We start from the raw sequence: 14,096 nt of genomic DNA, 5'->3' as shown, positions 1-14,096 counted from the left end.
AATATTCAAATGTCTTACCACATAAGCCTGGCATCATCAAGGGGTACGAATATCATGCACAGGTAGTCCCTTATCAGATGTATCCTAGGCGCAAACTAAGTTCACACAGCGCGCAGTGGCAACTGTAAATGGGAAATGCCTTTAGGTCACTCACACCGGTCACTGCGCCGACTACCAACTTCGTCTGCATATACAGTACTGTCATGTGACGTATTGCTTTCCCTGGGCCTAAGGAGAGGCGGTGGAATTTCTACTTAATTTAGCTTCATATATAGTATAATAGTTATGATGGCATTTTGTAGTCAGTCCGGCAAATTTCTCTTCTAAAAATGAAAAAAAACTTTTCTGACTTTAAAGCATGATTCTTCAAAGTTAAGTGAACTTCTTGTAATTATAGATAGTAAATATTTCTGTTTAATTCATGAGTCTCAGACAGATGATCGGCTGTACTAATCTCGTGGAATAATGTATATATGAAAATATATTTGTATAACAACTCATCAAGATTTGGACACAAGCTTTGAAGCAGTAGAAGTACGCTTTGTTTCATGGACTAACCACAGTGGCGTGTAAAGCTAGGAATTTTAAATATGTTCTGAACAGTACAATAGTTAATTCAAAATTGCGTGAGAACAAAATACTTGCACAGCAACTATTTGATTGTCAATGTACACAGAAACTCCTGAGAAAAGACACAACGATTCTGTATTCATTGCAGTTTAAAACCCACTGTGGAACTCAGCACACTTATTTAAGTGATACTTAAAGGCTGTGCAAGCATAAGCAAATAAAACATGTGAAAGCCCATAGTAGTACGTTAATCTGTACTCACCTCTGCTGCGTCGGATTATGGAGGTAATCGGATGAAGTATGCACGAACGCTTTTAACCAAGTGTATCTTCGTAAGTGTTCTCGCACGGGACAACAAATAAACGCGTCTGGTAAACGTGGTACTAACAAAGCGAACTGATGTCTGCCATTGTGGTATTCAGTAACAGTGCTTAACAAGTCCACTATTGTCACGTATGGTTGTGCTTGTTTAAAGTACAAAAACTTTAAAGACTGAATAAATAACCTGTGCCCTACGAGAACGCTAAACTACCGTTTGTCGTAGACAGTTTTGTAATATGATTAGCTAAGAGCTGAACTACGTGCAACAGGTTAACAGTAATTCTACAGTGGATGTCATGCCGCGCTCTGACCGGTGACAGTGTTGCCAACGTAAAACAAGGAAACGTGTTCTCACTTTGAAATGAACGAACAGTAGAAACTGCGTATAAACTACATTAAACAACTGACCAGACAAATATGCTAAGCAAAACTCTATTCAGCGCCGTCTAGTGGATAACAAATGTTTTGTCTCTGTGATGCTGCACTTAATTTGTTTTGTATAAACGATGCTGAGGTGAAAAGCAGAAGCGCAGCCCGCGACACATCGTGCAAACCTTGGTACCAGCAGCAGGCATTTGTTCCTATGAAGCAGTTGGTGTGGCGGCAGAACCGCAACAGAAAAGGTGATAGGAGCCGCCGACCGTGTGATGTGAGCTCCGTATCAATTACATAGTCGTATCAAATGAAATTTACGATGAAGACTTTAACGCTGACGTGTGTCACACTAAGTTTAAGAACTTTACTACAATTTGTAAACTGTTGAGCCAAAAATAGCTCGGACTTGAAAACAATCAGTACAATAATTTTGATAACATAATTAAAACAAAACAATTTTGTGTGTAATTCTGTTACGTAGCGGTTGTAAACATGAAGCGAACTTTATGTTAAACAAAAGTGGATGGAAATTTTATCCCTCGCTGCGTTTTTTTTGCTGAGGCATGTTTTCCCGTCGGCTACGCCGAAGTTGGGAGGATTGGAAACAAAGTATAATGCCACGTAAACACAACTATTCACTTTTGCCTCAGTCAAATGCAAATATTGAAAAAAAAGTTCTCATGCAATCCTGAAAACTAAGCCTTATAATAATGACAGTTTATTGATCAGTGTGCAAGTAAACTTTATTTGGTTATTTTATAACTATAGCAAATGAGAATATTTCTGAAAATAATTTGCCATCAGAAAATCGTAACCAATACATTAAAAAAGAGTAAAATTCTTTTGAAAAATATTTAGAGAACAATTAAATACTAGCTGGTAACTGATCGAATGCATGAAGTATGTTCTGTTGATCGTATAACATCATTCATTCATTCGGCTTACAACACATTATATATCCTCATTATCTGTGAAAGACGTTTATGCCATGCCCCCAAAGTGATTTCGAAAACGTATTTATAGAAGTCTATTAATACTGAACTTTATAGTACCGAAAAATGTTTTCTGTTTTTTTATACAAAGAAATGTTTTGTAATTAAAATCGTTTGGATAGACACAGTGCTTAACAAGTCCACTATTGTCACGTATGGTTGTACTTCTTTAAAGTACAAAAACTTTAAAGACTGAATAAATAACCTGTGCCCTACGAGAACGCTAAACTACCGTTTGTCGTAGACAGTTCAGCTCTTAGCTGACCATATTACAAAACTATGTGCAACATAGCATCGTTTATACAAAACAAATTAAGTGCAGCATCACAGAGACAAAACATTTGTTATCCACTACACGGCGCTGAATAGAGTTTTCCTTGGCATATTTGTCTGGTCAGTTGTTTAATGTAGTTTATACGCAGTTTCTACGCAGTTTCTACTGTTCGTTCATTTCAAAGTGAGAACACAACCACCTCTGGCCGTAACAACGGCCTTGATACGCCTGGGCATTGAGGCAAACAGAGCTTGGATGGCGTGTACAGGTACAGCTGCCCATGCAGCTTCAACACGATACCACAGTTCATCAAGCGTAGTGACTGGCGTATTGTGGCGAGCCAGTTGCTCGGCCACCATTGACCAGACGTTTTCAATTGGTGAGACATCTGGAGAATGTGCTGGCCGGGGAGCAGTCGAACATTTCCTGTACCCAGAGACGCCCTTACAGGACCTGCAACAAACTGTCGTGCATTATAATGCTGAAATGTAGGGTTTCATAGGGATCGAATGAAGGGTACAGCTACGGGTCGTAACACATCTGAAATGTAACGTCCACTGTCCAAAGTGCCGTCAATGCGAACTAGAGGTGACAGAGACGTGTAACCAATGGCACCCCATACCATCACGCCGGGTGATACGCCAGTATGGCGATGACGAATACACGCTTCCAATGTGCGTTCACTACGATGTCGCCAAACAGGGATGCGGCCATCATGATGCTGTAAACAGAACCTGGATTCACCCGAAAAAATGACGTATTGCCATTCGTGCACCCAGGTTCGTCGTTGAGTACACCATCGCAGGCGCTCCTGTCTGTGATGCAGCGTCAAGGGTAACCGTAGCCATGGTCTCCGAGCTGATAGTCCATGCTGCTTCAAACGTCGTCGAACTGTTCGTGGAGGAGGTTGTCTTGCAAACGTCCCCATCTGTTGACTCTGTAACGGATGGTGCAGCCACATCTCGATCCCTGTCATGCGGGTAAGATGCCTGTCATGTCGACTGCTAGTGATACGAGGCCGTTGGGATCCAGCACGGCGTTCCGTATTACACTCCTGAACCCACCGATTCCATATTCTGCTAACAGCCATTGGATCTCGACCAACGCGAGCAGCAATGTCGCGATACGAGAAACCGCAATCGCTATAGGCTACAGTTTGACCTTTATCAAAGTCGGAAACGTGATGGTACACATTTCTCCTCCTGACACGAGGCATCACAACAACGTTTCACGAGGCAACGCCGGTTAACCGTTGTTTGTGTATGAGAAATCGGTTGGAAACTTTCCTCATGTCAGCCCGTTGTAGGTGTCGCCACCGGCGCCAACTTTGTGTGAATGCTCTGAAAAGCTAATCATTTGCATATCACAGCATCTTTTTCCTGTCGGTTATATTTCGCGTCTGTAGCACGTCATTTTCGTCGTGTAGCAATTTTAATGGCCAGTAGTGTAATTAATTTCATTTTCTCATATTTTTTGCTTACGTTTGTCGTCTATGGTTTCCTCCCGCCCGTCGCAGACGGGTAAAACAGCCAACAATTTTCTTACCGTGACATACTGGGAAAACTATGCTTACCAGTTTTCTCCCAGAATATTCTCATTCACTATAAATTCAGAGAGAGAGGTGTGGGTTTCGTCACTACTCGGAGGTCGCAAAAGTCATGGGATACCTCCTAATATTGTCTCGGATCTCCTTCCGCCTGACGTAATGCAGCTATTGGATGTGACATGGACTCAACACGATGTTCGAAGTCCCCTGCAGAAATAATTAGCCATGCTGCCTCTATAGACGCCCATAATTGCGGGAGTGTTGCCAGTGCAGGATTTTGTGCACGAACTGATCTATTTGTCCCCTAAATGGGATTCGTGTCAGGCGATCTGGGCAATCGAATCATTCGATCGAATTGTCCTGAATGTTCTTGAAACGAGTCACGAATAGTTGTGGCCCAATAACGTGGCGCATTGTCATCCATAGAAATTTTACCGTTATTTGGAACATGAAGTCAGTCAGTGGCTGCTGATGATCTGCAAGCAGCCAAACATCTCCATTTCCAGTCACTGATAGGTTCAGTTGGTCCTGAGGACCCAGTCCGTCCATGTAAACACAGCCTACACCGTTACACCAGCTTGCACAACGCCTTGTTGACAACTTGGGTCCGTGGGGCCTGTTCCATAGTCGAGTCCCACCATCAGCTCTTACCAACTGAAATTGGGACTCATCCGACCACGACACAGTTTTCCAGTCCTTTAGAATCCAACCCAAATGGTCAAGAGTCCAGGAGAGGCGCTGCAGGCGATGTTGTGCTGTCAGAAAAGGCACCCGCATCGGTCGTCTGCTGCTGTAAACCATGAACTCCAAATTTCTCCGCACTGTGTCTAGCGGATACATTCGTCCTACGTCCCACATTGATTTCTGCGCTTATTTCACGGAATGTTGGTTGTCTGTTGGCACTGACAACTGTACGCAAATAGTGCTGCTCTCTGTCGTTAAGTGAAGGCTGTCGCCATTGCACTGTGCGTGATGAGAGGTAATGCCTGAAATGTGGTGTTCTCGGCACACTCTTGACACCGTGAATCGCGGAATATTGAATTTCCTAACGCTTTTCGGAGTGGATATCCCAAGCGTCTAGCTCAAATTACGCTCCAGTGTCAGTTAATTCCCGTCGTGTGACCATTATGAAATCTGTAACCTTCTCACATGAATCACCTGGCTACAAGTGACTGCTCCATCCGTGCACTGTCCTTCTATACTTCATGTACGCGATACTACATCCACCTCTATATGTTGACATTGCTATCCATGACTTTTTTTTTACCTCAATGTATCTTATCAGCGACAATGCATTACTATGCTGTTCACAGTAGTGTACCCGAATTCCTATTTTGTTATTCATTATTAAACCATTCCTGCTTTACCCATATTTGCCTTTGTATTTATAACCCTTTATTCACCGGACCAGAAGCCCTCTTCCTCCTGCCACCAAACCTCACTAATTTCTACTATATCTATCCTCAACCTGTCCATTTCCTTTTTTAAATTTTCTAACCTACCTCCCAGATTAAGGGATCTGTTTCCACACTCCGATCCATAGAGAGCTATACAAACCGAAATATACAGCTTGTACATTTAATTGAAACTATCTGAACAGCATTACCCGCGATTACCTTCATTTTTATTGCACTCCCATCACTACGACTACTATATTTACTTGATGATTCAGCAGACGCAATAATCACAATAAAAACAATTGGACGACAATGATACTGAAGATAGGAATATCCTTGTTTCTCTTGATGACGTGAAGTAACAGCTTCGCTAATCTGATGTTCGGGCAACAATAGCTGGCTGCTAAGCGGTAACTGATCAGGATCATAGCTTGGCATCTTGTAATAGCGAGTGGCGCCTAGTTTTCTTAGTGTGTTCACTGTCGCCGCTACGTTTGCTCGCGTTGTCTGTCCGTGAGTGGCAGCAGCAGCAGCGCTTATCGATAGCGCTTACTGTGGTACCATCTTTGGAGCAGCCTTTAGTATTTCCGGGTCGTCGTGTGTCGAACAAGCGGAGTTGGGAGAGAGCAGCAGTGAAGTCTGGACAGCCAGTACTCGCCCGACCGCTCGCGACACACATCCACTGTCCGGCGGAAGGATGTGGTCGCGAGAGTGCACGGCCACGTCAAGGACCGGATCCAGCGAGGTTTAGTTGAATGGACCGTGATATTTTATTTGTGCGTGTGCGTGTGCGTGTGCGTGTGCGTGTGCGTGTGCGTGTGCGTGTGCGTGTGCGTGTGCGTGTGCGTGTGCGTGTGCGTGTGCGTGTGCGTGTGCGTGTGCGTGTGCGTGTGCGTGTGCGTGTGCGTGTGCGTGTGCGTGTGCGTGTGCGTGTGCGTGTGCGTGTGCGTGTGCGTGTGCGTGTGCGTGTGCGTGTGCGTGTGCGTGTGCGTGTGCGTGTGCGTGTGCGTGTGCGTGTGCGTGTGCGTGTGCGTGTGCGTGTGCGTGTGCGTGTGCGTGTGCGTGTGCGTGTGCGTGTGCGCGCCTGTCTCTGGCCGTCGAAGTGATCTCATGGAAATAAGTTGCCAGTCGATGATTTATACTGGGATCTTTCCTGTACCTGACTTGAGTGGAGACGACCGTTGGTTGGTCGTTCGGTCGTCGCAGCGGACGACGTACATTAGGTGTTCCAACCACTTCTGTGCCGACTTGTAATTCGTCCATGTTGTTTCTTAGTGACTGGTTTTAGTATTGTGAGTTGTTGTCGTAATTGTTTTCCGGGCTCCGTGTGTATCTTGTGATCTTGTGGTTTTGAATGAGCAGTTGTTTTAATGCTGTCTGCGTACTGGATTTGGTGTCAGTGGGAGGGTGAATGGACATGAGGTCGTTAGGGGGCGCAGGTGCGTGCAGCGCGGGGGCGAGCCGGGGTTGCTGGCGGCGTGCTGCCACTGCCGGATCGAGGAGGGGCGGCTGTGAGAGCGACGACTTCGTTGTACACCGAACCCTGGACGTTTGAGTGAAGAGTTAACTGCTAATGCAACCTTGACTATTCTGAGATCTCGACTTTGGCAGGCGGGTTGTTGCTCCCAGGGCCGCTGAGCCTGGCGGCTACGAGTGAAGTGTTTAGAGGCGGTGAAATATTGCAGCCGTCTTTCTCTATTCGTTATTCATCACTGAATTTAGTATTACTCTTATTAGTGAAGTACAAGCAGTGACATCTTCTGCCTTGTGGCCGCTAACGCCCCAGTTACCTGCCCTGGAGGTTAGGGTACCTTTCCGGCGGTGTGCCTTTCCGGCGGTGTGCCTTTCCGGCGGTGTGCCTTTCCGGCGGTGTGCCTTTCCGGCGGTGTGCCTTTCCGGCGGTGTGCCTTTCCGGCGGTGTGCCTTTCCGGCGGTGTGCCTTTCCGGCGGTGTGCCTTTCCGGCGGTGTGCCTTTCCGGCGGTGTGCCTTTCCGGCGGTGTGCCTTTCCGGCGGTGTGCCTTTCCGGCGGTGTGCCTTTCCGGCGGTGTGCCTTTCCGGCGGTGTGCCTTTCCGGCGGTGTGCCTTTCCGGCGGTGTGCCTTTCCGGCGGTGTGCCTTTCCGGCGGTGTGCCTTTCCGGCGGTGTGCCTTTCCGGCGGTGTGCCTTTCCGGCGGTGTGCCTTTCCGGCGGTGTGCCTTTCCGGCGGTGTGCCTTTCCGGCGGTGTGCCTTTCCGGCGGTGTGCCTTTCCGGCGGTGTGCCTTTCCGGCGGTGTGCCTTTCCGGCGGTGTGCCTTTCCGGCGGTGTGCCTTTCCGGCGGTGTGCCTTTCCGGCGGTGTGCCTTTCCGGCGGTGTGCCTTTCCGGCGGTGTGCCTTTCCGGCGGTGTGCCTTTCCGGCGGTGTGCCTTTCCGGCGGTGTGCCTTTCCGGCGGTGTGCCTTTCCGGCGGTGTGCCTTTCCGGCGGTGTGCCTTTCCGGCGGTGTGCCTTTCCGGCGGTGTGCCTTTCCGGCGGTGTGCCTTTCCGGCGGTGTGCCTTTCCGGCGGTGTGCCTTTCCGGCGGTGTGCCTTTCCGGCGGTGTGCCTTTCCGGCGGTGTGCCTTTCCGGCGGTGTGCCTTTCCGGCGGTGTGCCTTTCCGGCGGTGTGCCTTTCCGGCGGTGTGCCTTTCCGGCGGTGTGCCTTTCCGGCGGTGTGCCTTTCCGGCGGTGTGCCTTTCCGGCGGTGTGCCTTTCCGGCGGTGTGCCTTTCCGGCGGTGTGCCTTTCCGGCGGTGTGCCTTTCCGGCGGTGTGCCTTTCCGGCGGTGTGCCTTTCCGGCGGTGTGCCTTTCCGGCGGTGTGCCTTTCCGGCGGTGTGCCTTTCCGGCGGTGTGCCTTTCCGGCGGTGTGCCTTTCCGGCGGTGTGCCTTTCCGGCGGTGTGCCTTTCCGGCGGTGTGCCTTTCCGGCGGTGTGCCTTTCCGGCGGTGTGCCTTTCCGGCGGTGTGCCTTTCCGGCGGTGTGCCTTTCCGGCGGTGTGCCTTTCCGGCGGTGTGCCTTTCCGGCGGTGTGCCTTTCCGGCGGTGTGCCTTTCCGGCGGTGTGCCTTTCCGGCGGTGTGCCTTTCCGGCGGTGTGCCTTTCCGGCGGTGTGCCTTTCCGGCGGTGTGCCTTTCCGGCGGTGTGCCTTTCCGGCGGTGTGCCTTTCCGGCGGTGTGCCTTTCCGGCGGTGTGCCTTTCCGGCGGTGTGCCTTTCCGGCGGTGTGCCTTTCCGGCGGTGTGCCTTTCCGGCGGTGTGCCTTTCCGGCGGTGTGCCTTTCCGGCGGTGTGCCTTTCCGGCGGTGTGCCTTTCCGGCGGTGTGCCTTTCCGGCGGTGTGCCTTTCCGGCGGTGTGCCTTTCCGGCGGTGTGCCTTTCCGGCGGTGTGCCTTTCCGGCGGTGTGCCTTTCCGGCGGTGTGCCTTTCCGGCGGTGTGCCTTTCCGGCGGTGTGCCTTTCCGGCGGTGTGCCTTTCCGGCGGTGTGCCTTTCCGGCGGTGTGCCTTTCCGGCGGTGTGCCTTTCCGGCGGTGTGCCTTTCCGGCGGTGTGCCTTTCCGGCGGTGTGCCTTTCCGGCGGTGTGCCTTTCCGGCGGTGTGCCTTTCCGGCGGTGTGCCTTTCCGGCGGTGTGCCTTTCCGGCGGTGTGCCTTTCCGGCGGTGTGCCTTTCCGGCGGTGTGCCTTTCCGGCGGTGTGCCTTTCCGGCGGTGTGCCTTTCCGGCGGTGTGCCTTTCCGGCGGTGTGCCTTTCCGGCGGTGTGCCTTTCCGGCGGTGTGCCTTTCCGGCGGTGTGCCTTTCCGGCGGTGTGCCTTTCCGGCGGTGTGCCTTTCCGGCGGTGTGCCTTTCCGGCGGTGTGCCTTTCCGGCGGTGTGCCTTTCCGGCGGTGTGCCTTTCCGGCGGTGTGCCTTTCCGGCGGTGTGCCTTTCCGGCGGTGTGCCTTTCCGGCGGTGTGCCTTTCCGGCGGTGTGCCTTTCCGGCGGTGTGCCTTTCCGGCGGTGTGCCTTTCCGGCGGTGTGCCTTTCCGGCGGTGTGCCTTTCCGGCGGTGTGCCTTTCCGGCGGTGTGCCTTTCCGGCGGTGTGCCTTTCCGGCGGTGTGCCTTTCCGGCGGTGTGCCTTTCCGGCGGTGTGCCTTTCCGGCGGTGTGCCTTTCCGGCGGTGTGCCTTTCCGGCGGTGTGCCTTTCCGGCGGTGTGCCTTTCCGGCGGTGTGCCTTTCCGGCGGTGTGCCTTTCCGGCGGTGTGCCTTTCCGGCGGTGTGCCTTTCCGGCGGTGTGCCTTTCCGGCGGTGTGCCTTTCCGGCGGTGTGCCTTTCCGGCGGTGTGCCTTTCCGGCGGTGTGCCTTTCCGGCGGTGTGCCTTTCCGGCGGTGTGCCTTTCCGGCGGTGTGCCTTTCCGGCGGTGTGCCTTTCCGGCGGTGTGCCTTTCCGGCGGTGTGCCTTTCCGGCGGTGTGCCTTTCCGGCGGTGTGCCTTTCCGGCGGTGTGCCTTTCCGGCGGTGTGCCTTTCCGGCGGTGTGCCTTTCCGGCGGTGTGCCTTTCCGGCGGTGTGCCTTTCCGGCGGTGTGCCTTTCCGGCGGTGTGCCTTTCCGGCGGTGTGCCTTTCCGGCGGTGTGCCTTTCCGGCGGTGTGCTGATGCTGTCCGACACGGCGTGTAGTTTGACAACCTCTTGTATTGTACTGTGCGCATATATATATATATATATATATATATATATATATATATATATATATATATATATATATATATATATATATAAATTTGTGGGGTTTACGTCGGTCCTAGTGTTTCCTTCGCCCTTGGGTGTTTTGTGAAGACGTAGTGCTGTCTGTCTTCGCCCTTGCCTAAAAATATTCCATCGTTGTACCAGTGATTGGACGTTAGGCGCATTGGTTAGTCGGTCGGTCTACGCTTAACCTGCCCCTAGTTTGAGTAGTTTTAGTTGCTATCCTCTTGCGTCGCTACTACTCTTCACTGCCTGTCTCACCCTACCTTATGTTTGAATTACTTTCCCAGGCCGACCCTTGGAACACTTGCTGAGAACTGCTTGTCCTGATTCCTTAGATTGTGGTCTTTGTTTTAAGGATATTTGTAATTCACTAATTATTGTTGATGTGGCCTTCGGCCGAGCAATAATTTCACTTCTGATGTGTCTGCGTAAGCAGAAGAAACTAACGATCAAAGTCCGAAAAGAATTTATTGGGCTGTTCAATTAACCAAAACAAATTCTCCAAGTATAACACCAACACACAAAAGTGATCCGTCTTCGAATCACAACTACATACAACAATAAGGTAGAAAACAACTGAAATAATATCCTCCTAGTCTCCGCCAGAGACTTCTCCGATATACCGAGCCTAATCCAGAGATCAGCGAGAAGATCAAAGCCGGGCTGCCGCGGCGGCAGCCATCCACGTCTGCTGGCGGTCGATGAACTGCCGGTGTGTGGCCGAGCGCCGGCCTTTATAGCGCTTCGGCGGATGAGTACCTCGGAACTATTTTCCGTCACGTGGTTTGACGTGTGAAAATAGTTCCGGGATCTGCAGCGACCTCTTCCTTATGTTTATGTGGGCCGGTAGTGGCCCCTGGTGTCTGCTGGTGTCTTTGCTGTGGTGTTGGTGTTGTGGTTGTTGCTGTGGCCATTCATCAATACTGCCTGCCGGTCGTGTAGTGCTTCGGGTTGCCCGCGACGCGGGCAACCCGCGGCTGCAGGCTGTCAGTTTCGTTGCTGATGCTCTAGGCGCCGTTATGTCGGGTGGAGAAGGCCTCAGCAACTTCTTTGGTGATAAGGCCTTCAGCCGTGTTACAATAAGTTTTTTTAAGCAAACTTGTTTTAAAAGCAACGTATTTATAAAAGTGCAATTTGGAATTGTTCTTTTGACTTCTAATTCAGGCCTTCAGCCGTTTGTTGTTTGAGGTTATTGTTGGTGGCCTTCGGCCCTAAAATTGTGGATATTTTTTTCTGTGCTATCACACAGTCAGTCGTCTTTTTAAGAGATCGTTTTAAAATTTAAATTTCTATAAATAAAGTTTACGTATTTGTTGTGCAACTGAGAGTAACTGATTACGGCTCCATCCACAATCGTAACCTTATCCTGCTCCATTCTGAGAAACGAGCTCTCAAAATCCGCTGAGTTTCGATTGCGCCAAAAGTCGCACAAATCTGAAGGCTGTAAATTCAACTAAATACTTAAGAATTACAATTACAAATAACGCCCCTCAAACCTTCCTCTCTTGGCCTAAGCCGGCGGGTCCATGGGATCGCATTTATTTGCACTTCGCCGGCCCCTTCTTCAGCTACCAATGGCTTATCGTCACCGATGCTTTTTCACGTTTTCCGTTCGTTATCCGTCGTACCAGCACCACTGCGGAAGCGACCCTCGCTGCTCTCAAGAAAGATTTTTCCTTGGAAGGGTTGCCGCTAACAATTGTTACCGATAACGGCCCTCAATTCCAGAGCCAGATATTCGCGACGTTTTGTTCTGCCAACGGCATCCAACATGTCCTCACTCCGCTCTTTCACCCGCAATCGAACGGCAAGGCCGAACGCCTCGTCCGAACATTTAAGGCCCAAATGTCAAAATATGCCTCCACCCACACTTTGGACGAGTCGCGGACATTGTTCCTCAGTTCCTATCGGTCGAGGCCCATCGGCTCCCGTAGTCCGGCTGAACTTCTGCATGGCCGGCAACCTCGTACCCTTTGGCACCTCCTCCGGCCCGGACCCAAACAATGGGTTCCGACTGCACAGGCTCCCTTTGTTCCGGGATCCCTTATCTAGGCGCGAGGTTTCGGCCCGAGAGCCGGATGGATTGAGGGGGTGATCGTCCAGCCGCAAGGCCGTCAGCTCTATGATGTCCGCATTGCCGACAAAGTGGTCTGCCGGCACCGCAACCAACTCCAGCGCTGATATCAGGGTCTTCCCGGCAAACCGCTCTGCCGCCTTCTTCCGGCCGCCCGGATGTGATCTCTTCCGCCTGTGGTTGGCGTGCAGGGATGCCAGACCCCATCTAGCAGCAACAGCAGTCATCTCGACAGCGGCTGCAGGCTCCACCGGCTCCTCCGCCGGCCCGACCGGCTGCGCCATCCGCCAGCGTTGACGATGCCCCCGTGACCTTGGTACCGCCGCCGCCGGTGTCGCAGCCTAGCCAGTGACGCCCACGCAGTCCACTTTTCGGGCAGCATCCCGCGGACGTCGATGAACCTATGCCCCTGGAACCATCGCGGCCGGCTTCCCCGCCTCTTCCACAACGCAGCTCTACCCGTCTGGCCTGCCACGCCGCGCCCTACTCTGCGGGGCCGAGTTTTCACCGCCTCCTACACGAGGCCGCCAAGACTGAGTAGGACGACGTCGCCCTCCTCTCCCCCCCCCCCCCCCCCCCCCCCCCCCAGGAAGGGAGGTGTGTACTGTCTGCCATCGGGTTCCCCTAAATGGCAGGCAGCACCGCATAACAGCCACGCTATGAGGGGAAACAAACCAACAGGCGAAGACATCAGGTAAACACGTCAAAGATTCCAGTCGATTGATAGGAACCTTTCCTTGCAGAGGTCACCGCGAGATAGCCAGCCACAGATTCCTACACTGGGTTTCTATTGGCTCCAGCTCACTATATAGGCCCGGCCAGTCGAAGGAAGATCAGTCTTCGTCCGCATCTAATGGCAACCGCTATAGCACACCAGAGCCGCTGTACTGCACCGCCGATCGAAGTACCAGTCGACCGAGAGGAACCACATCTGACTAGATCGTTTGACGTCTACATCTATTATACAGCCAGCTATTGTATTGTAGAAGTTACGTTCAATAAATGTTTAAATACTACAATGTACTAGCTTTCCAGCGTGTGTCTTTGTATTTCTATGAATCAGTCAAATAATGTTAGTAGGAATGATCAAACTCTGGTTTTCCACTGGTAAATATACGAGACTTACAGTGATCTCGCATATAGAAACAATATTGCAGAGTTTACTTTGTTTATACATCGTAATCACTTGTCTTCACTCAACATGGGAGTCCACCTGGCTGAAAATGAAGTCACCCATACAATTTCAGCATAACAAACTGGATTGCGAAATTATTTAACATCGACGATGCATTTCACCGCTTCGTGGCATCACCAGATTGTGTAAAAGAACCTGTATATGTAATCCATCTGGCATAAAGCCATATAAAATGGAAAATGGACACAACAATGGCAGTAGCCCACAGATGTTTTAAAAGAATGATGGTAGGCAGTAGCAGAGCAAACCTGTTTCTGATTGGTCTAGAGAAAAGGGGTTGGGAAAGGGAGTACTCGGCGCTAAATTTGTTAGCAACATTTATCTGCAAGGTCGTCGGTACATTACGACAGGTTTGCTGTGGCGGACTGTCCTCTCCCCCAGTGACTGAGTGCTATTTGTGGCAGCCACTAGGTCTCTTGCGTGTGCACAGATACGTATTGTTTAAATAACGCAAATTTCTGCTCCACACCTGGGGAGACGGTCTGGTGTAGTGTTAGGCAGACATGCAGTGTTCTCCCATTCGTGACTCTGTGGCCGCGACCGCACAGGGAGTTCGGTACCCTGCTGGCATTATCCAGTGAACACAGGGGAGGAGATCCTCGTCATCCAGGTATGTATTAGTAGCGTT

The 14,096-nt window shown here is 51.0% G+C and overlaps 1 protein-coding gene across 1 annotated transcript in view; it reads right to left on the bottom strand.

Annotated features, from left to right (window-relative positions):
* Nucleotides 1-14,096, bottom strand: part of LOC124595914 (collagen alpha-1(I) chain-like) — a 63,551-nt gene that overhangs the window by 37,886 nt on the left and 11,569 nt on the right. The window contains exon 3 of the mRNA XM_047134861.1: nt 7,351-10,070. Coding sequence (XP_046990817.1) covers nt 7,351-10,070 — 2,720 coding nt within the window. The remainder of the gene's footprint in view (nt 1-7,350; nt 10,071-14,096) is intronic.

The sequence above is a fragment of the Schistocerca americana genome, chromosome 1 (genome assembly GCF_021461395.2).
Source record: "Schistocerca americana isolate TAMUIC-IGC-003095 chromosome 1, iqSchAmer2.1, whole genome shotgun sequence".
NCBI lineage: Eukaryota > Metazoa > Arthropoda > Insecta > Orthoptera > Acrididae > Schistocerca > Schistocerca americana.
This window is presented reverse-complemented; position numbering and strand designations above follow the sequence as displayed.